Source organism: Xenopus tropicalis, chromosome 7 (genome assembly GCF_000004195.4).
Source record: "Xenopus tropicalis strain Nigerian chromosome 7, UCB_Xtro_10.0, whole genome shotgun sequence".
Taxonomy (NCBI): Eukaryota; Metazoa; Chordata; class Amphibia; order Anura; family Pipidae; genus Xenopus; species Xenopus tropicalis.
In genome coordinates this window covers 109,885,775-109,907,026 of record NC_030683.2, presented here as the reverse complement: position 1 = coordinate 109,907,026, position 21,252 = coordinate 109,885,775, and the positions used below count along the sequence as shown (strand labels likewise).

Here is a 21,252-nt window from a genome sequence, read left to right as displayed (position 1 = left end):
CTGGATAAAGTTAATGTGGCTTTATACTTATATAATACACAAGAGCCATTAATGTCCTGTAAATAATATGTTTATAAACTGTGCCTAATGATGTCATCAGTTATAATCAGTGATGTAATTTCTGTCACATGACTCAATGAAACTTGTATAATAAATAACCTGTTGTAACCTAGGAGCTCCATGACCTTTATAAAAGGACTCGGCGTTTGGCCTAGTGCTTTTTGCCACGGTGACTTATAATATCTTTATATTTTACAATAGGGGGTACTATATTCACTGTATATGTGCATATTTCTGAAAGTGAATATTTCATTGATTTTATTAGGTTGCACCTAATAAACACTGTTTGTGGCACCATGACCATCAGCACACTGGGAATGATGCATTTCATACAAACATTGTTACAGGCAGATTGTGAAGGTAAATTGCAAGCAGTTTATCAAATTGTGAAAGATATTACACTGGAAATTAACCCTGCATTGTGGGAAAAATATGTCATTTTGTGCTTTGCATATTGCACTTACATTGGGTCAATGAAAAACAAGGAGAAGCACCCAGTCATGGCTGTTCGGCCTATCATTTTCTTTTAATTACCTGTTTTCTGGGCAAAATCTGCTGGAAAGTAGATTTCCTAGAACATAATGACCAATTATTCCTTCAGGGGTGTCAGCGCAAACTGTTATCTGTTCATTGTTCTGCTGACAGGCTAAAGAGATTAAGCTCTGTTTCCATTACATTAGCCAGTAAGAGTGAGGGGTTTTGACACTGCTACATTGCATTGCAGGACAGCCTCAGAGAACTCCTCACCCTCCTCCCAGAGGGAGCAGAGCAATGGGAAGGGAGCAAGATAGCAGCTCCCAGTAGGTATCAGAATAGCACTCAATAGTAAGAAATCCAAGTCCGGCTTGGGACTCCTCCAGTTACATGGGAGTAGGAGAAACAATAGGTTACCTGAAAGCAGTTCTAATGTGTAGCACTGACTCCTTCTGAAAGCTCAGACTCAGGCACAATGCACTGAGATGGCGCCTACACACCAATATTACAACTGGAAAAAATAAATTTTTGGGTTCAAGCATAACAATTTAAATGGTAGAGTTAATTATTTGCTATGTAAATGGTGTAATTTAAAAATAAAAAGTACACCATAAAAATTAGGACAGTATCCTTTTAACTGTCAATGGTGTTACTTAGAGGTGTGGTGAGATGCGTTATTGTTTTTGAAGGGAAAATTCTGCCCCATTTGTGAACTAAGCAAGCTATTCTTTATTACCCCTCTCTCAACAATCAGTCTCTCTACATACAGAGTCAGATTTTGATTGACAATTAGGTCAAATACATTACTGTGGTGATATATATATATATATGCAGCAGTGTACAGCAGAGCAGTAAATTGGGAATAAAGGGCTTTGAAGGGTTTGAGGGTTTGTTTGTATTGTTTGTATTTTAGCCTCACATAGCGAAAGGTTGGTCAGTGACCCCCATCTGAAAGTTGGAAAGTGGCAAAAAAAAAAAAGAAAAGAAATAACTCAAAAACTAAAAAAAGTTGAAAAGTTGTTTAGAATGGGACATTCTATAAAATACCAAAATGTAACTTAACGGTGATTAACCCCTTTAACCACTCTAAAATAAATCTGTTTTTTTTTCTAGTAGCTTTAAGGAAATATCTACTCCTCAAACATCCCAGGTGCCATCCATTACAGATAACAGATCCCACACCTGAATTTTGATTTTCCAATAAAACCCATTTGCTAAGACTAATGCCACACAAAGCGTATGACGCATATTTTCGGCAAGCCGAAAAATGTTTGCAGAAAATACGCTCCATACGCTCCTACCTGTGCCTGCACCTGAATGAATGGAATATGCTTGGGTGCAGGCACATGTAACTGAAATCCGCATAAAAACGCGCAAAAATGCGAAGTCTCGCGTTTTTAGGCGGGTATCGGCTACATGTGCCTGCACCCAAGCATATTCCATTCATTCGGGTGCAGGCACAGGTAGGTGCAGTTTTAAGCATATGGCGTGTATTCTCGGCAAGCGTTTTTCGGCTTGCCGAAAATATGCGCCATATGCTTTGTGTGGCATTGCTAGGGTTTAATTGTGGTTGCTAGGGTTTAATTATCTTAGCAACTGGCAGCAATTCTGAAGACATAATGTTAGATAATTAGCAGATGGTTTGAATAGAAATATAAGTAATACAAAATTAGAACTTTGACAAAATTGAAGCCTCACAGTCAAGTGACCCCCAGCTAGTTAGAGGCAAAATATGAAGGCTAGCAATTAAAAAAACATAGACAACCATGTTGCTTAAAATAGTTTCATATGTATTATACCCAAGTTTATTCAAAGGAATGCTTGCTGTTTATAGTGTCTAGGAATTGACTTTTCAAAGTATATTTAAAGGAAAACTATACCCCCAACAATGTAGGTCTCTATACATATATACTGTACAGTATTGCATAAAATAGCACATACGTAAAACCCTGCTTCATCTAAATAAACCATTTTCATAAAAAATACACTTTTTTAGTAGTATGTGCCACTGGGTAATCCTAAATAGAAAACTGGCATTTTAAAAAATTAAGGACCTCCTGGGATCATAGGATTTACAGTGCACACAAACAAGCCAAGGCACACATACATGTTACTGTAGGCCAAATGAGCCATTTAATAGACGGAGTTCTGACTTTTACTCCCACACTACTTCCTGTTACAGTTAGAGCTGCATTATTTCCTGTCAGCTGATCTCCGAGGGAGCACACAGCCCATCACAAAATGGTGGCTCGAGGTAAATGATGTCAATGGGCAATATTTACTGCTACAGTATAATATAAATCTGTTAGTTAAGTATTCATTCTGGGGGTATAGTTTCCCTTTCATAAAGGCGTTTGTGTGAGTTCAGTATTAGACCAAATACATAACAGAAGAACAGGCATAGTTAGATATGTGTATGTAGACAGTATATTAATGGTAGTGTATGCTTAATGCAAAGGCTTATGTAATAAATACATACTTTTACTTTTGTGTTTTTTCATTTAATGCACAGCAGCTTAATCTTAAATACTGCAAGAACTGCAAGGAGGATTGGATCTGCAAGCGAGAAAAGGACATTGGAGATATAGAGTCCCCCATGTATTCACTTACTCCACCTTCAAATAATTTATGTGAAAGAGGTATGGGGTCCACCACCCTAATGCTGGAAAGCAGTGACTAATAATGGAAGACTTTGGGAAGTTTATAGACATGTTGAATGGGTTATTAACCAAACAAATCAGTAAGAAATTTTATTTAGCAAAGTGCAAAATTAGTCTGTTTTGCTTCATCAAAAAATTTTGCAAAATAATGAAGTTTTGCCAATTGCCATGGAGTCAACATAAGAGTGTCGGCGTGTTGTTTTAGTCATTTTTCCCAGCTTGAAAAAAGTATGTTTTTTTCTGGTGGAACAAAATGTACAGAGCAATTCTAATAATGCCATGGGTTATTTTTTTTGTATTTTCTAGCTTCTTTGAATGTAAAGAATTTCATTTTTGGAGAGGGTTTCCATTTTTTCATTTTTTTAGATTTCATATATTATATGTGCATCCATGCCCCCGCCCTAAGGCTGCCGTGCTAGGCACAGGCCCTCAGGTGCCTTTATATATATATATATAAATACAGCCCTGCCTGCAGCCTTTGTTATGTTTTAAAAACAGTATCAGCATATTTTGCAGATGGCTTATCTGTGCACTGAAATTTATTTTACCAGCTTTATCTCTGCAAGTAGTGCCCCTGCAAAACCAGGAAGTTAGAAAGTAATTTCATTTTGTGTTTTGTAAAATAAAAAAAACAAAAAACACATACATTGCTTAATTAAAAGATAGACAAAAAGTATGTTCCTTCATCAGACAGTAGGACTCATTTTGTGAACAGGGCTGTATATACAATATTTACTTTACAGAGCATGAAATAGTTTTTATAATATACAGGTATGGGGTCTGTTATCCGCTAACCCGCTATCCAGAAAGTTCCGAATTACGGAAAGGTCATCTCCCATAGAAAAAAATATTCTAATTTTTAGAAATGATTTCCTTTTTCTCTGTAATATTAAAACAGTACCTTGTACTTGATCCCAACTAAGATACAATTAATCCTTATTGGATGCAAAACTATACTATTGGGTTTCTTTAATTTTTTAGTAAACTTAAAGCATGGAGATCCAAACGACGGAAAGTTCCTGCTGACCCTTCTCTATAACTCATCATAAGGGATGTAGCGAACCTCACAAAAAAAGTTCGCGAACCCGTTTGCGAACTTCTGCCAAAAAGTGCGAACTTTTGCGAACTTTGCGAACCCCATAGACTTCAATGGGAAGGCGAACTTTAAAACCTAGAAAAGCCATTTCTGGCCAGAAACCTGATTTTAAAGTTGTTTAAAGGGTGCCACGACCTGGACAGTGGCATGCAGGAGGGGGATCAAGGGCAAAAATTTATCTGAAAAATACGTTGTTGTAATCAGTAATCAGAAAATAAAAGCAGTCCTTACAAGGACTATTGGGTTACAGCAGATGAGATCAGCAGGACAGCTGTCCCCAGCAGCTACATACAGAGCAGTAGAAAGTAGATTACTAGTCAGCAAAGCTACCTCAACTGTCCCTCAAACCCCTGCACAGCTCTCTCCCTATGCTAACTCATCAAGCACACACAGGCAGAATGTAAAATGGCTGCTGGGCTTCGGTTTATATATGGAAGGGAGTGGTCCGGGGGTGGTCCAGGAGGGAGAGCTGCCTGATTGGCTGCCATGTATCTGCTGGCTCTGGGGTGAGAGGTCAAAATTTGGCTCCAGCTAAGGCGAACCCAAAATTGCGAACATCACTAAAAGTTCGCGAACTTGCCCGATTTTCGTGCGAATTAGTTCTCCGGCGAACAGTTCGCTACATCTCTACTCATCATCCCCTATCATAAAGGGGCACTATATGCATGTGTTCTATATTAGCCAAATAAATAGGGTGTTCGTTGAAAATGCATTTTGCTTCTTGATTTACTTGAAAAATATCTATTTATGTTTTGGATTAAATACAGGTATCGGACCCCTTATCCGGAAACCCGTTATCCAGAAAGCTCCGAATTACGGAAAGCCCATCTCCCATAGACTCCATTTTAATCAAATAATTCAGAATTTTAAAACTGATTTCCTTTTTCTATGTAGAAATAAAACAGAACCTTGTAATTGATTCCAACTAAGATATAATTAATCCTTATTGGATGCAAAACAATCCTATTGGGTTTAATTAATGTTTTATTGATTTTTTAGTAGACTTAAGGTATTGAGATCCAAATTACGGAAAGACCCCTTATCCGGAATACCCTTGGTCCTGAGCATTCTGGATAATGGGTCCTATACCTGTAATACAAATGACTGCAAAGCATAACATTTTTTGAGTATAGTTATAGTTGGAACTTCCGACTACTGATTTTTATACATTATTTCATTTATATTTTACATTTTATAGAACATGGCATGACATCCTGCTGTAAAGGAAGCTTGGCCTTTTTGCCTGTCCTTTGGGCTGCTTGGACTATGGTCTGTCTTATCATCTCATTTTCTTTAGCTGTTAGTTTGGGACATACACATGCCTTTCTGCCATTTATAAGGTAAGTATATGTGCTTTTTCTTATGCATGGGAATCACACACCTTTTATTACCAAATAAAGGAAGATGGCAAGAATACAATCTAACAGTATATTTTATTTTTATCTTCTAGTCAAACATCAATGATGAATCCAGAATATATCTTTTCTGCTTTTGCTTGCACCATAACCAGCATTTTAGGTAAGTGCCACTAATAAGGTTACCTTTTAATGAAAATTTTAAATGGAATCATGAAATTATTGGCCTGATAACTGATCAATGCAACATTTGCTTTCTAATGCAGTAGAACTTTATAAATACAGGAATGGGATCCCTTATCCGGAAACCCGTTATCCAGAAAGCTCCGAATTACGGAATGCCCGTCTCTCATAGACTCCATTTTAATCAAATAATTCAGAATTTTAAAACTGATTTCCTTTTTCTCTGTAATAATAAAACAGTACCTGTACTTGATCCCAACTAAGATATAATTACCCCTTATTGGGGGCAGAACAGCCCTATTGGGTTTATTTCATGGTTAAATGATTCCCTTTTCTCTGTAATAATAAAACAGTACCTGTACTTGATCCCAACTAAGATATAATTACCCCTTATTGGGGGCAGAACAGCCCTATTGGGTTTATTTAATGGTTAAATGATTCCCTTTTCTCTGTAATAATATAACAGTACCTGTACTTGATCCCAACTAAGATATAATTACCCCTTATTGGGGGCAGAATAGCCCTATTGGGTTTATTTAATGGTTAAATGATTCCCTTTTCTCTGTAATAATATAACAGTACCTGTACTTGATCCCAACTAAGATATAATTACCCCTTATTGGGGGCAGAACAGCCCTATTGGGTTTATTTAATGGTTAAATGATTCCCTTTTCTCTGTAATAATAAAACAGTACCTGTACTTGATCCCAACTAAGATATAATTACCCCTTATTGGGGGCAGAACAGCCCTATTGGGTTTATTTCATGGTTAAATGATTCCCTTTTCTCTGTAATAATAAAACAGTACCTGTACTTGATCCCAACTAAGATATAAATAATCCTTATTGGATGGAAAACAATCTTAATGGGTTTAATTAATGTTTTATTGATTTTTTTGTAGACTTAAGGTATGGAGATCCAAATTACGGAAAGACCCCTTATCCGGAATACCCTTGGTCCCGAGCATTCTGGATAACGGGTCCTATACCTGTATAAGAATTTTTATTTGCTCAAATATATATTTATATATATAAATGCTTAGAATTTTGGAGATAAAAAAAACTATTTAAGGCTTAAATCAAGATAACTATATGCTATTAAGATTCATTTTTATGGTTTTTAGGTGCTGCAATCGTGTATGCTGAATATAAGTACATAAATATTTACCATTCTAATATAAGTAGGAAATGGAACAAAATCCTGTTGTGCTGGGGATTGCTGTCCTATCTGGGCTTTCTCATCGCTGCTTATGTTTCGGTGAGCCACTTTAGATTGCTATATTAAAATATTCTGCAGTTGTTATTCCATAATACATTGGGACCCCAGGTCTTAAAGCTTCAGTTTGTTTTTTTTACATACAACATAGTTGTCTTAACATAAACATCATTTTTTTTTTCTTCCAAATAAAACTGTTCTCTGACATGGACTTGCTGGATATCCAAATGACTAGCCCACATACCTATGCATTCTTGGTTCTAAAAATACCTAAATTCATGATTTACATGGGTTTATCCTATAGGCTAAAGCTCACCCACTGGGTATTTAAAGCAGAAGCCAGGATAATAACTGATCAGATATCCAACTACAGACCAGTTTTACTGGTCAGAAAAACCCTGCACTACACTGATGAGCCCCAAGAAGGGCAAAACCAATCTGTAGTTGGGCATCTGATCAGCTATTATCCTGGCTTCTGCTTTAAAAACCAGGTGGGTGAGCTTTAGCCTATAGGATAAACCCATGTAAATGGGATTTTTCAAAGAGCCTTAAGGAATTTGTTCCCAGAATCCCTTTTGACTTATATACATCATACATCCAAACACTTCCCAAATCTTGTTGTATTCGGATGCACAACATTGCCCAAATAAGCCCTTACTTCAGTTTAGACACAACTAAAAGACTCATCTAGTCTCTTATCATTTCCTGCCTTGACTATTGTAACATACTCCAATCTGTTCTAAATGCTGCTGCCTGACTCCCCTATGCACACATATAAGGCCCTTATCAATGAAGCCTCTCCCTATATTTCAGCTCCGATCTCTAAATACACCCCTTTAAGCAACCTATGCTCTGCTTCTTACCTTCACCTCTCTTCTCTTCTCACTTCATCCCATTCCCAATTGCAAGACTTTTCCTTGGCTTCCTCCTGTCTCTGGAACTCTCTCTCTCTGACTTTCAGGCTCTTCCCTTCAGTCCAAACATGCAAACACTTCCTAAAGGCCCATCTGTTTAGGGTAGCATATTTAATGTATCCATGGTCGGACTGGGGGGAGCAGGGCCCACCAGGGCTACCGGGCAAGGGTCCCCGCACCCCCCTAGGTGCCCCCGCCAGTCGCTTCCCCTCTGCACTTCGTCCCGTGCCACTCCCCCCTAAACCCTGCAGGGGCCCCATCCTGACATCCTCCCCTGAGCGCGCATAAGTGAAACGTGTTTGGGGAGGACACCTGCAGCCTGGGGATAGGCAACAGGCATCGGGTGTCCCGGTAGCCCCGTCCAACCCTGAATGTATCTCAATTGATCAGACATTTATTTATGTATCATAAATAATCAATCTGTTTCCATATTCCTTTTATTTCAAATGTACCCTGAACCACTTTAGATTGTAAGCTCTTGCAAATAGGGCCCTCTGATTCTGTTACTCTGTAAACCCTTGTTATATAAAATAAAGATCCCTGTTTGTAAGAAATAAATGTAAAGCACTGCTTAAATTGCTGGCCCTATATAAATTAATGATGATGATGATACCTGGCACTGAAGAAGCATTTCACTTGCTCTTAAAACAAGTTCCATTTAAGCCGAATTATGAATATGGTGTTAGCGGCATCTATCTGTCATCAGAATTACACCTAACAAATCTGAAACCTACTGTTCATCTTGTCTGGCTACAGCCAGAAGAAAATTTAGTTAGTAAGAAAAGGAAAGGAGTGATGTTTCTCTGCTTAGAAAATAAAGTTAGCAAGCAAAAAGAGTCACCGGATATCAAAAAAGGTTTGTCTTTTGTCTTTTTATAACCACCTCATTTTCTTCTGACTGTAGCCTGTCAGTCAACATGAACAGCAGGTGGCACTGTTGTAGCCAATGTATTTTATTAGGGGAGTAAAAAATGCATATAATTGCGAAAGCCTCAGAACTACGCTCTAAACAATTTTACCTTATTTTGTTTTGTGAGTTAACATTTCCTTCAACCATTCTGTTCTTTCTTAATGCAGCATCAGATTATGGTCATTTCTCCACCTCTGTATGCCCCCCCCCCCCCCCTACGGATGTAATGGTACCTGCAGTATATTGAGTTATTAGGATTGTTACTGAAAGCTACCAGTATGGGCTTGGCTCTCATTTTAAATTTAATGTATAAACACATTTTAGGAAATGGATATAGATTGTAAGCTCTACGGGGCAGGGACCTCCATCCTCTTGTGTCTTTGACTCTTAACTTATTGCAACTGTATCTTGTATTTATTTGTGCTTATTGTAATACTTTGTATTTATCTATTTTAATACCCCTGTTTGTATTATTCTATTCTACTGTACAGCGCTGCGTACATAAGTAGCGCTATATAAATAAAGTTATACATACATACATACAAATGGAATACAGTGGGCTAACTCTTACATTTATTTTTTAGGTGCTTGTAGCCTTCAGTGTTCATTTGGCCGGAGCCATTGGAGGCTTTGGTCTGAACTGTTTATACAATTTCTCTCACACCATCCTGTGCCTCCAATCATCAGTCTGGCAGGATAATAAGCAAATGGTCATCGTACGCTTGTGTTTCTCTGTTGGCTCCCTTGCATTTCTATTGATGAGTATCCTTTACCCCTGTTTTGTAGTTTTCAAGTAACTTACTATTTTGGTTTTATGCCCATCAGGATTCTTTTTATCTTTCGCATATGTATTTCAGTCTCTGAGTCTTTTGAGCAATATGTTGCTCCCCAACCCCTTGGATGTTGCTCCCAGTGGCCCCAAAACAGGTGCTTATTTTTGAATTTCTGGCTTGAAGGCAAGTTTTGGTTGCAAAAAAACCAAGTATAATGCCAAACAGAGCCTTCTGTAGGCTGCCAGTCCACACAGGGGCTATTAATAGCCAATTATAGCTCTTATTGGCACCCCCAGGAACCTTTTTCATGCTTGTGTTGCTCCCCAACACTTTTTCCATTTAAATGTGGCTCATGGGTATAAAAGGTTGGGGATCCCTGCTCTGAGTCAACTCCCTATTTGCTTTCCTCTATTAGTCCTTCCTGTTTATCTTTTGGCAAAATATATTGATTTAAATAATTTTACACTAGGGTATTCCTTTAGGGAATAATACCGGCCAGCGTGGGTAGGGGGCAGGGCAGCTAGGGGCAGGTATATGGTGTCCAACAGGTGGAGTTATGGTACAAAAGGGGCGGAGTGATGATGAGGAAGGGACGGCATTGGACTAATGCTAAAGAAATTTGGTGAGTTGGGTGAGGGGGGGATAGAGATATTAGAGGAGACCTGCGAGCAGGAATAGGGGACGCACTAGGGGGCAGAACAATAGGTGATAACAAATTTCCTGACAAATAGATTGCCATTAAATTTGTAATACTGGTTCTGGCTTTGGCTGGTATTTTACCAGCTAGGCCATTAAAATACCAGCCAGGTGGCAAACCTACTTACCACAGTTATTTTAAGAATTTTTTTAGGCAAAGCGCCACATTTTGGAAGGGCCCCGCTTTGCTTATTACAAAATTACAGATATATGAACTATTACAGAATATCTAGAACAGCAAATGTATGCTCAGCCTTAAACCTTGATGCTCATCCTCCAGGAGAACAAATAGGCTTTTCCCTTACATGGAACCATAACTAACCATGTTAGTTCATGTTAGACCCCCCATTCCTTTTTCTGGGCCACCCTAGGTGGACTAAACCCAACATTTGTGACAAACTAATTTATTGGAAATGTATCTATTTTGGACTCCAAGATCCTATTTAGTAATGGCTGCTATGGCTTTGACATTGAGCTTGTCGGCAAAGTAAAGACCAGATAGGTTGGAGTACTGCTATCTTCCAATCCTATAGGGCAGTACTGTCCAACTTCTGTTGTACCGAGGGCCGGAATTTTTCCGACCTACGTGGTGGAGGGCCGATAATGGAAGCCAGTTTTGACCACTCCCCTTTTTGAAACCGCACCCACTTGAAACCACACCCATGTTATCACATGACCATACCCATATTAATGGTTGTAGTACAGCAAAAACCTGCCATACTCTGCCTGCCCTACCCTGCCTGTGTGCCATACTCTGCCTACCCTACCCTGCCTTTGTGTGTGCCATACTCTGCCTGTCCTACCCTGCCTTTGTGTGTGCCATACTCTGCCTTCCCTACCCTGCCTGTGTGTGCCATACTCTGCCTGCCCTACCCTGCCTGTGTGCCATACTTTCACTGTGTGTGCCATTCTTGGCTGGTTTGTGCCAAACTTGGTCTGTGTGTGCCATACTCTGCCTGCGTGTGCCATACTCTGCCTTCCCTACCCTGCCTGTGTGTGCCATACTCTGCTTGCCCTATGCTGCCTGTATGGCACACACAGGCAGCCTACAGTGACACAATGCTGGCACTGCTCCTACAGTCTGCACAATAACTATATATTAAAAAACTTTTTAATTGCAGTACCACCTCAGTATATGTTCTTTTTGTAGTATGCAGGGATTATTTGTGGGTTTCTACTGCTCCTGAGGTGTGAACAGGGGAACAATGGGGGTGATTACAGCCTGAGCCTGAGGTGTGAACACTGCAGGGGGTGAACAATGCAGAGATTAGAAGGTGTGAACAACACAGGGGATTACATATTTAAACAATACAGCCTGATTACAGCCTGAATCTGAGGTGAGAACCATGCAGGGGGCCAGTTAATCTCAGTACTGATACCATTTAAAGCTTACACAAGAGTAAGCCATCAAAGCAGCCAGACAGGTGGAGGGCCACACAGAGGGGGGTCGCGGGCCGCATGCGGCCCGCGGGCCGCCAGTTGGACAGCACTGCTATAGGGTATTTGCTGGTTTAAACACTGTTATTTTGGGGATATTTGCTAGCATTTATTGTAATTTGTATCCTCTGTGTTTCTGAGATGCATTGCATATCCTCTGTATTGCATAGCCTCCTTGTATCCGAGATTTATTTTTTAACACATTAATCCTACAGTTGGATTTACAAAGATGATGTGTGTGCTACTGATGTCATGCACCCAATCTGATATGGTAAGTTATTATGCAACTATATATTATTTCTCTATTTTACCAGCAACTTTTAGGAACCCTTGGATAGGAAAAGGTGGTTACTATTCTGCTTTCTTCACCTATATTTTTTTACAGTGTTATCTTGTGTAGGGGATACATAATTATTATTAGGCACAGAGGTTATCATTTTTTATAGATTTTGAATTAAAAATTATTAGTGTTCCTCTTCAACCTGCTACAAATACCTCAGTAATGCTGTTTATCAGTAGTGCACTGCACCTTGCTGGAACCAGCCAATCAGAGCAGATGAATTGATGTCAGTGGCTCACAGCATGAGTGTGTTGGTTAATGCCAATGATAAAAATGTTAGGTTGAAAACTCAAAAAGAAATCATTAAGTCAATTAACCACTGTAAGCCTTCACTAAATACCTTGACACCTCGACCAAACACCAACTATCACATTGATCAAGTAGGATTCATTTTTTTTCAGTTTTTAAAATATTTTTTTTAGAACTTCAGTCATGCTGTCTTTGAGTGGTTGACAACGTTTGGAATTTGCGGCTATATACTCACATTTACTAAAGACTTTCAAGTAAGTGTCAGAATTATGTAAGCTTTATGTGTGCAAGTTTAAATATACCAGTATATGTACAGTAATTTCTTATTCAGCCATGCTGATTTATAGGGGTGCACTGATTCCAGCATTCGGTCCTGATTCGGCTAAGAATCGACTTTTGTCGGCAGGATTCGGAGTCAGCCGAATCCGCACTCCCAGCCAAACCGAATCCGAAAAATTGCGTGACTATTTGTCATGTAAACACGGAAGTTGGAAATTTTTCACTAAGCACGTGGTGACATTTGGCCCTTCTGAAGCCTAATTAGCATATGCTAATTAGGATTCGGATTTGGTCCGCTAATAGGCCATATCTTTTACGAAGCATTCACCCGAATCTGAAAAAGTGGATTTGGTGCATCCCTTCTGATTTATATTAATAATTCTTAAAAATCACTACAGAACATGAACATTGTGTCAAAATTTGTATGAAAATAGCAATTTAGCAATGGGAGTCTTTAGTATAGGAACTATTATACAGAATGCTTGGGACCTGGGGTTTCCCGGATAAGGTATTTTTCCGTAATTTGGATCACCAGACCCTAAGTGTTTTAAAATACATTTAAATATGAATTAAACCCAATAGGATTGTTGTGCCACCAATATGGATTCATGCAGCTTAGTTACCATCAAGTATAAGCTACAGTTTTATTATTACAGAGAAAAGGGAATCATTTAACCATGAAATAAACCCAATAGGGCTGTTCTGCCCCCAATAAGGGGTAATTATATCTTAGTTGGGATCAAGTACAGGTACTGTTTTATTATTACAGAGAAAAGGGAATCATTTAACCATGAAATAAACCCAATAGGGCTGTTCTGCCCCCAATAAGGGGTAATTATATCTTAGTTGGGATCAAGTACAGGTACTGTTTTATTATTACAGAGAAAAGGGAATCATTTAACCATGAAATAAACCCAATAGGGCTGTTCTGCCCCCAATAAGGGGTAATTATATCTTAGTTGGGATCAAGTACAGGTATTGTTTTATTATTACAGAGAAAAGGGAATCATTTAACCATGAAATAAACCCAATAGGGCTGTTCTGCCCCCAATAAGGGGTAATTATATCTTAGTTGGGATCAAGTACAGGTACTGTTTTATTATTACAGAGAAAAGGGAATCATTTAACCATGAAATAAACCCAATAGGGCTGTTCTGCCCCCAATAAGGGGTAATTATATCTTAGTTGGGATCAAGTACAGGTACTGTTTTATTATTACAGAGAAAAGGGAATCATTTAACCATTAAATAAACCCAATAGGGCTGTTCTGCCCCCAATAAGGGGTAATTATATCTTAGTTGGGATCAAGTACAGGTATTGTTTTATTATTACAGAGAAAAGGGAATCATTTAACCATTAAATAAACCCAATAGGGCTGTTCTGCCCCCAATAAGGGGTAATTATATCTTAGTTGGGATCAAGTACAAGTACTGTTTTATTATTACAGAGAAAAGGGAATCATTTAACCATTAAATAAACCCAATAGGGCTGTTCTGCCCCCAATAAGGGGTAATTATATCTTAGTTGGGATCAAGTATAAGGTACAGTTTTATTATTACAGAGAAAAAAGAAATAATTTTTTAAAAATTTGAATTATTTGCTTACAATGGGAGCTTTCTGGATAACAGGTTTCTGAATAACAGATCTTATACAGGTATAGTATCTATAATTTGGAAACTCATTATCCAGAAAGCTCAGAATTAAGGGATGGCCATTTCCCATAGACTCAATTTTTTCAAATAATTTACATTTTTAAAAATGATTTTCTTTTTCTCTGTAGTAAAAAACAGTAGAGGAATCCCCAGTAAGATATAATTAATGCTTATTGGTGGCAAAACAACCCTATTGGGTTTAATTAATGTTTAAATTCATTTTTATTAGACTAAAGCCAGGCATACACATTCAGATTTAAGTCTTCTTCTGCCAAACATTCAGATATCAATCTTACGTTTAATGCAATTATCTAAAACTAACATTCAGAAATTGTAGGCTAAAGCCCCAAAAATAAAAAATCGTTTTGAACATAAAACAGTTGGTACCAATCGTAAGAAAATGACGTCCTGGAAATACATTGTAGGTCCCCCAAGGATATCGGCAGATACACAATACATTTGCAGATTTTATTGCTATCCAGCCGAAATTGTCTAACCTGTCCAATCAACTAAAAGTATCGCGTTGATTATATTGGTGCATGTATGGCCAGCTTTAAGGTATGGAGTTCTAAATTACAGAAAGGCCTCTTATCCAGAAAACCCCTGAGCATTCTGGATAACAGGTCTCATACCTGTACCTGTACAATTCTGCTGCCTTTGTTAGAACATAATAGTGCCAGTTGAAATAAAGCAACGGACATATTGTTACATATTCCTGTCAGTACTTCAAAGTATGTGTAGGTTTAACATTGTTACATAATACCAATAACATATTCATGCTGCAATAATTCTGTTTTAACTATTCAGCGGCTACGTCTGACATATGGGCCGGTCATCAGCAAGAACTGGATGTGTGAACAGGAAAAGTCCATAAATGCTGTAGAGTCTGTTGGGGAATTGAATGCAAGACCTTAAATGCAATAACAGGGGAAGTATACCACACCCCAAAGAAAAGCTGGGGAATAGGGCTCAAGCACCATGTGTCTATATCAATGTAGAAGATGGAAATATTTACTTGAGGAGGAAACATAACATAGCATTGACTCAAGCTACTGTACATCTTCAAAGACAAATATTAAAAGTGTGTCCTAATCTGGTTATTTAAGCAAAAATAAAATCCAAATTAGAACTCAGATCAGTTGCAGTCCTTCCCACAATACAGCCACCTACCATATATTTACCAAGCAGCCCTGTTGTTGTGTGCTAGCCCACATGGTAACGCCCCCAATGTGCCTGTGTATGGCCAACTTAAACCTTTTTACTGTATTGTGCCCCTCCTTTGACAAACCATGAGTGCTGATTATAAAGCTTTACAATGTTTCAGAATAAGTTACAGAATTATGGATAAAATTCACTGGGGAGAGAACCCTTTGGAATCTAAGGAGTTACACTCATATGGCATTGCTCCATGATTCCTGCAGGTTACAGACTTCTGCAGAAGCAGGAAGAACGATATCGTGAGCCAAAGACAATGTAAATGGCACTGCTGAAAAATGGTGACATTTAGGTTTGTGAATAAAAAGAAAAAAAATGCCCTTTTTATGGTCTGAATACTGAATATTTCAGATGGGTTTCTGCTCAGGACTTTTTTTCCTGTAATGCAGTTGTCACAGTGGATCTATAGTCAAGGTTTTAACGCAAGTAAATTATTCCTTATCAGGTGGTGTACGTGATGGTTGAATGAGGATTCTGGGAGATGACGACAGCAGAAGGTTTATACTCTGATATGTCTAAACAATAGTATTGTGAAAAGGGCCAGTATAGCTTTGACTTAAAGTACTCTCAGAACATGGGATCATTACATTGAGTTGATCAACTATATGCAGACAAGAAGGCACATTCACTTAGCTACATACAGTGTGCAAAGAGCAATGCACCTTTATTTCCTAGAACTACCAACGTCATTGTGAATGAAAACAGCGATTCTCTTGGCTGACTGGCACAGCGTCTACCTCCGTTTTGTTTGATTTGCCAAAATGGACACAACTGTGCATGTGATTCATTGCAAACTGGGCGCAGTTAAGTGATTTGCTAGGCCTGACTAGCATCATTTATGGTGTTCAGCACCCAAGTGATGTCTGTGCCCTATTCGTTCTGTGCAAGTGTGCTGTGCCTATCGATGCAGGGCACTGAGGGAACCTGGTCAGTAGGAGGCAGTAGCTTCAGGGTTCCCCTGCGTCAATTGGCATAGCAACACCTAAAAGGCACTAAAAGTGTAAGTGCACACTGCACTTGTGAACATAAATGAGTTATTAAAAGCCAAAGCTCTAATACTCCTATCCCATTCAGCTGCTTTCTCTATTCTTTTTTTGTTTGTGTTGAAATTGTTGCATATTTTGCCTATAAATAGCGTTCAGGGTGCCAGTATCTCTGATGTATTCATAAATTATAAGATGTTTTGTTATACCAAATGGTCCCATCAAGGCAAGTCCAAACCACTTGTCACGTAAACGTTTATGCTGAAGTGGCAATTTCTGTGTATCTTAATCTAGTGACATTATATATGGGCAAAAGCAAAGGTCTAACTGACCAATGATCAGTCCGCTTTAAAAGTCCCATTGGAGCACATTCAAATGAGGCATTCATGTAATCCTCTTTTAATGGGTCTACACGGGTATAACCCTATTTTGGCTGAAATAGGCAAAATCGGAATAGTGAAATGGGACATGGGTTACATTGAACTCCTGGACCACAGGATGGGCCTGCGCAAAAATAAAAGAATAGTTGAGATGATGTGGTGCAATTACACACCTCTACTGCCATCAAGTAAAATAATAAGAGAAAATAAGGATGCCATGAGTTCTTTTGCAACAAATTCAAACAGAACTGATTTATTTGTCCAAGAGAAGTATCCACAGGGAAAGTACTCACAGATTTGTTGGTAAAACATTGCAGTCAGATACAGTATACATAGAGCAGAATGTAGGTACACTATTGTGAAGTTCTTAGGGTCTCCACCTCAAATGGCCAGGAACATTCTAATAATTAGCCTGATTTTCACTTTAATACTGTGGTTTCTTCACAAAGACGGCAGAGCCTTTAGGATAACTACTCTCCACTATCTCTCCTGGTTGGAGCACAGAGCTGCTCTCTGTGCTAACCAAACCTAGTTTATGGGGTCCCTGCTCCCTGACTTCACTAGAGGCAATGGTCTCCTCTAGGGCAAGATCACTTCTGGGCCTTGTTGATGCCAGGCTCCTTGGAATACATCCAACTGGATCAAGTGAGGAAGGCCAAAGATGGTGGGGGTTACCCCCATTCCCACCCCCACCCCTGCTAAACACTATATTAGAGTGTGCAGGAAGTGGTCATCAAGCCCAAGGGCTGATATGGAAAATGGGATTATGAAAATGAGTAGAATGGTAACACATCATTCTGCCTGGTAACAGAAAGAACTAGGAAGTGTATGAATTAAAGCCATAGGGGGGTTTTAACCCCATAGGTCCCTACATAGATCTCTGTTATGATCCAACCCTTGGCCAGGGGTCAAACAATAGAAGCAGCACAATCTGGCAAAACATTTGGCATGCCTATTAGAGTAAAAATCCTGTTGTTTAACTTCATCACTAAAGGAGCAGATACTGAACTTTAAAAATACGAAACACAGAGTAGAGGATTAGAGGGAAAAAAGTGTACTTGTGACTACAGACAACACAACAGGGATTCACATAATCTTATGAATATGGAATTGAGGGAAAGCCTATTGCTCAATAGCTAAAATTCAACTCCCTGGATCCTAATCCTAAGGCTTCAGTTTCCTGTTTAGCAAACCTCAGTAAATAGCTTTTCCATGATTTACCCAAGACTGATTAGTGAGCAGGAAATGCTGACATTGATTTGTTACCTGTCTGTTCTCAGGACACTGAAGGCTCCAAATTCTTTGCCTACTTAAATGAAAGTGGACAACCGAAAGGTCTTATCTGGAGCCAAGGGATGTAACAAGATGACATTTATGTAGCTGGCATTGTTAGGTTAAAGATAAAAAGCCTGCCCTTCTGCTATGTGACACGCGGCTGTGCAAGCTTGGGTACAATTTACTGTTATCTCCTCAAATGGGAAACTTTAAATTTGCTGTATGTGCAGATAAATGGGTCATTAGTTACAAAAGCAGAAAAAGTGGGAACGTATAGATAACAAGCTATGGTCTGGATTTGTGTTTAATCTTTCCAAGACACTTCTACTGGGTCCTGCTTGGCTCTCAGTGATTGGCTCGCCTGGCCCTCAGTTGCACTGGTATCTGACCAGTTATTGTGCATTATTTTAGTTTTGCTCCTAAAATTTCCACTTATGCTATCAGATGAAGATCAACCATTGGATTTTGATGCATGGCCAGGATACATACTGATCAGATCACATCAGGTGAATTCCCTTGGTCTTTTCTAAGCAGAACAACATCAGAAGAGCTTCTTTTATCTCCTTAAATTTTCTCATGACTGTCAGCCCTTGTGGCAGAGCTGACCAGCAGGTGGCACTGTTGTTTCAGATATATTAGCAGTATAAAAATTGCTAATAATATGAAATCTAGAAAATAAAATGTGTAAATTGCAAGAGTGTAGATATGACTGCTGTTAGCCAAAGCCTGTAATATACTAATCCAATGGCATTTACAGTGGAGCCCTATTTTTTCACTCAGGCCCCCAGGAACTGGGCTCAGTCCTGCATGAGGGATTGTGCTTTGGTTCAGTAGCAATTCAATCTGTGCAGGTTGGGGGTAGTGTATCTTACATGCAATCAGCCCACTTATAAAGGCATTGCTGTTGATCAGAAGTTGGAACACATTTTGGAACAAATAAAGTTACAAAACTGATGTTATAAAGGCAAGAAATCACACCCCACACCAATCACTTTAACCAATTACATATGTACTGTACATACATCACAGTCCCTTCCCAGAGGCTAGTATCCCCACTGCAACTATAGGCACCATCTCTCCCTACTATACCTGCTATCCCACAGCCATAGTCCCTTCCCAGAGGCTATTATCCCCCCACTGCTACTATAGGCACCATCTCTCCCTACTATACCTGGTATCCCACAGCCACAGTCCCTTCCCAGAGGCTATTATCCCCCCACTGCTACTATAGGCACCATCTCTCCCTACTATACCTGCTATCCCACAGCCACAGTCCCTTCCCATAGGCTATTATCCCCCCCCCACTGCTACTATAGGCACCATCTCTCCCTACTATACCTGCTATCCCACAGCCACAGTCCCTTCCCATAGGCTATTATCCCCCCCCCACTGCTACTATAGGCACCATCTCTCCCTACTATACCTGCTATCCTACAGTCACAGTCCCTTCCCAGAGGCTATTATCCCACTGCTACTATAGGCACCATCTGTCCCTACTATACCTGCTATCCCACAGCCACAGTCCCTTCCCAGAGGCTATTATCCCCCCACTGCTACTATAGGCACCATCTGTCCCTACTATACCTGCTATCCCACAGCCACAGTCCCTTCCCAGAGGCTATTATCTCCCCACTGCTACTATAGGCACCATCTGTCCCTACTATACCTGCTATCCCACAGCCCCAGTCCCTTCCCATAGGCTATTATCCCCCCACTGCTACTATAGGCACTATCTCTCCCTACTATACCTGCTATCCCACAGCCACAGTCCCTTCCCAGAGGCTATTATCCCCCCCACTGCTACTATAAGCACCATCTCTCCCTACTATACCTGCTATCCCACAGCCCCAGTCCCTTCCCAGAGGCTATTATCCCCCCACTGCTACTATAGGCACCATCTCTCCCTACTATACCTGCTATCCCACAGTCACAGTCCCTTCCCAGAGGCTATTATCCCCCCACTGCTACTATAGGCACCATCTCTCCCTACTATACCTGCTATCCCACAGCCCCAGTCCCTTCCCAGAGGCTATTATCCCCCCACTGCTACTATAGGCACCATCTCTCCCTACTATACCTGCTATCCCACAGCCATATTTCCCTGACCCTTGACATTGATTGGACCCACATAAAGACTGCTCCAACTGTACCCCATCTTTTCAGTTATCCATCCAAATATTTGGATATGAGAACTGATAGAGCAGGCTCTCCATAAGCACCTCACAAATACTTGATTATTATTATGCGTGCTGTTTAATAACACCTTACTGACTGGACCTTATGCAGAGAACAGCAAAATGAAACTGATTATATTATTATTATCATTGTATTATATTTATATATCTGCAAAAAGCAGAAATTTCTCTTGTTTTCACAGTGGGCTCATTGTGTTTAGGCTCTGTGTGTTGTCAAAAGCTGATGGCCTTGTATCATTGTAATTATCAACCTTGAAAAATGTTGATTATGGACAGCCTGGCTTCCAGAATTATTTTGCCATTACTTGAGTTCTATCATTGAGTATAAATGAGCTGCCTTTAGCTCTGAGCCATTGCTGTTTGGATTATAATTCAACACTCTGCTGCCATTAGAGTCCCATAAGACACTAAGCTGTAATGAAATAATCCATTTTGATGGATCATGTGCTGATCATAACACAAATTTAATTTTGAGAAGTAAGGATTTCTTCAGGGGAAGAAAATGCTTCTTGTTAAAGAAAAACACCTTGCCCTGGTTATAATGTATTTTCAAGGTTTCTGAACTGTATCATTAGCTTGTCCTGTAGTCTCAGGCTGCTACCAGATGGGTGGGTGTAAGTAGGGTGTGGAAATGCCATGTGGTAGTCTGATTACAAGTGTATAAAGCAGTCCCTACAACTAAACTGGAGCCAGTGTGGAAACAGCAGTGTCACGTGTGGAGCAAATCTCTCGTTCTTAACATTTCCATCATACATGCAGAGATCCAGGGGTAGTATAGGTCCCAGAAGAGGCCAAGCAATATGGAAAGCCCATGAGCGAGGTACAATTGGAGTTAGGGCTAGTTGCAGGCAAAGGTTCAACTGAGAAGTGTTAGTGCAGAGACCTACCACCACAATATTTACTACACAGGA

At 39.6% G+C, this 21,252-nt stretch overlaps 1 protein-coding gene across 1 annotated transcript; it reads left to right on the top strand.

The window, feature by feature from the left end:
- The first annotated feature begins 2,746 nt into the window (after positions 1 to 2,746).
- On the top strand, positions 2,747 to 15,426 carry LOC108648138 (DNA damage-regulated autophagy modulator protein 1). Its single transcript, XM_018095793.2, has 9 exons — positions 2,747 to 2,788; positions 3,047 to 3,173; positions 5,489 to 5,630; positions 5,741 to 5,808; positions 6,952 to 7,085; positions 9,452 to 9,629; positions 11,989 to 12,044; positions 12,536 to 12,616; positions 15,101 to 15,426. Exons 2-9 carry the CDS (start codon positions 3,131 to 3,133, stop codon positions 15,206 to 15,208), a joined length of 810 nt encoding a protein of 269 aa, XP_017951282.1. The 5' UTR covers positions 2,747 to 2,788; positions 3,047 to 3,130; the 3' UTR covers positions 15,209 to 15,426.
- The last annotated feature ends 5,826 nt before the right edge of the window (positions 15,427 to 21,252 follow it).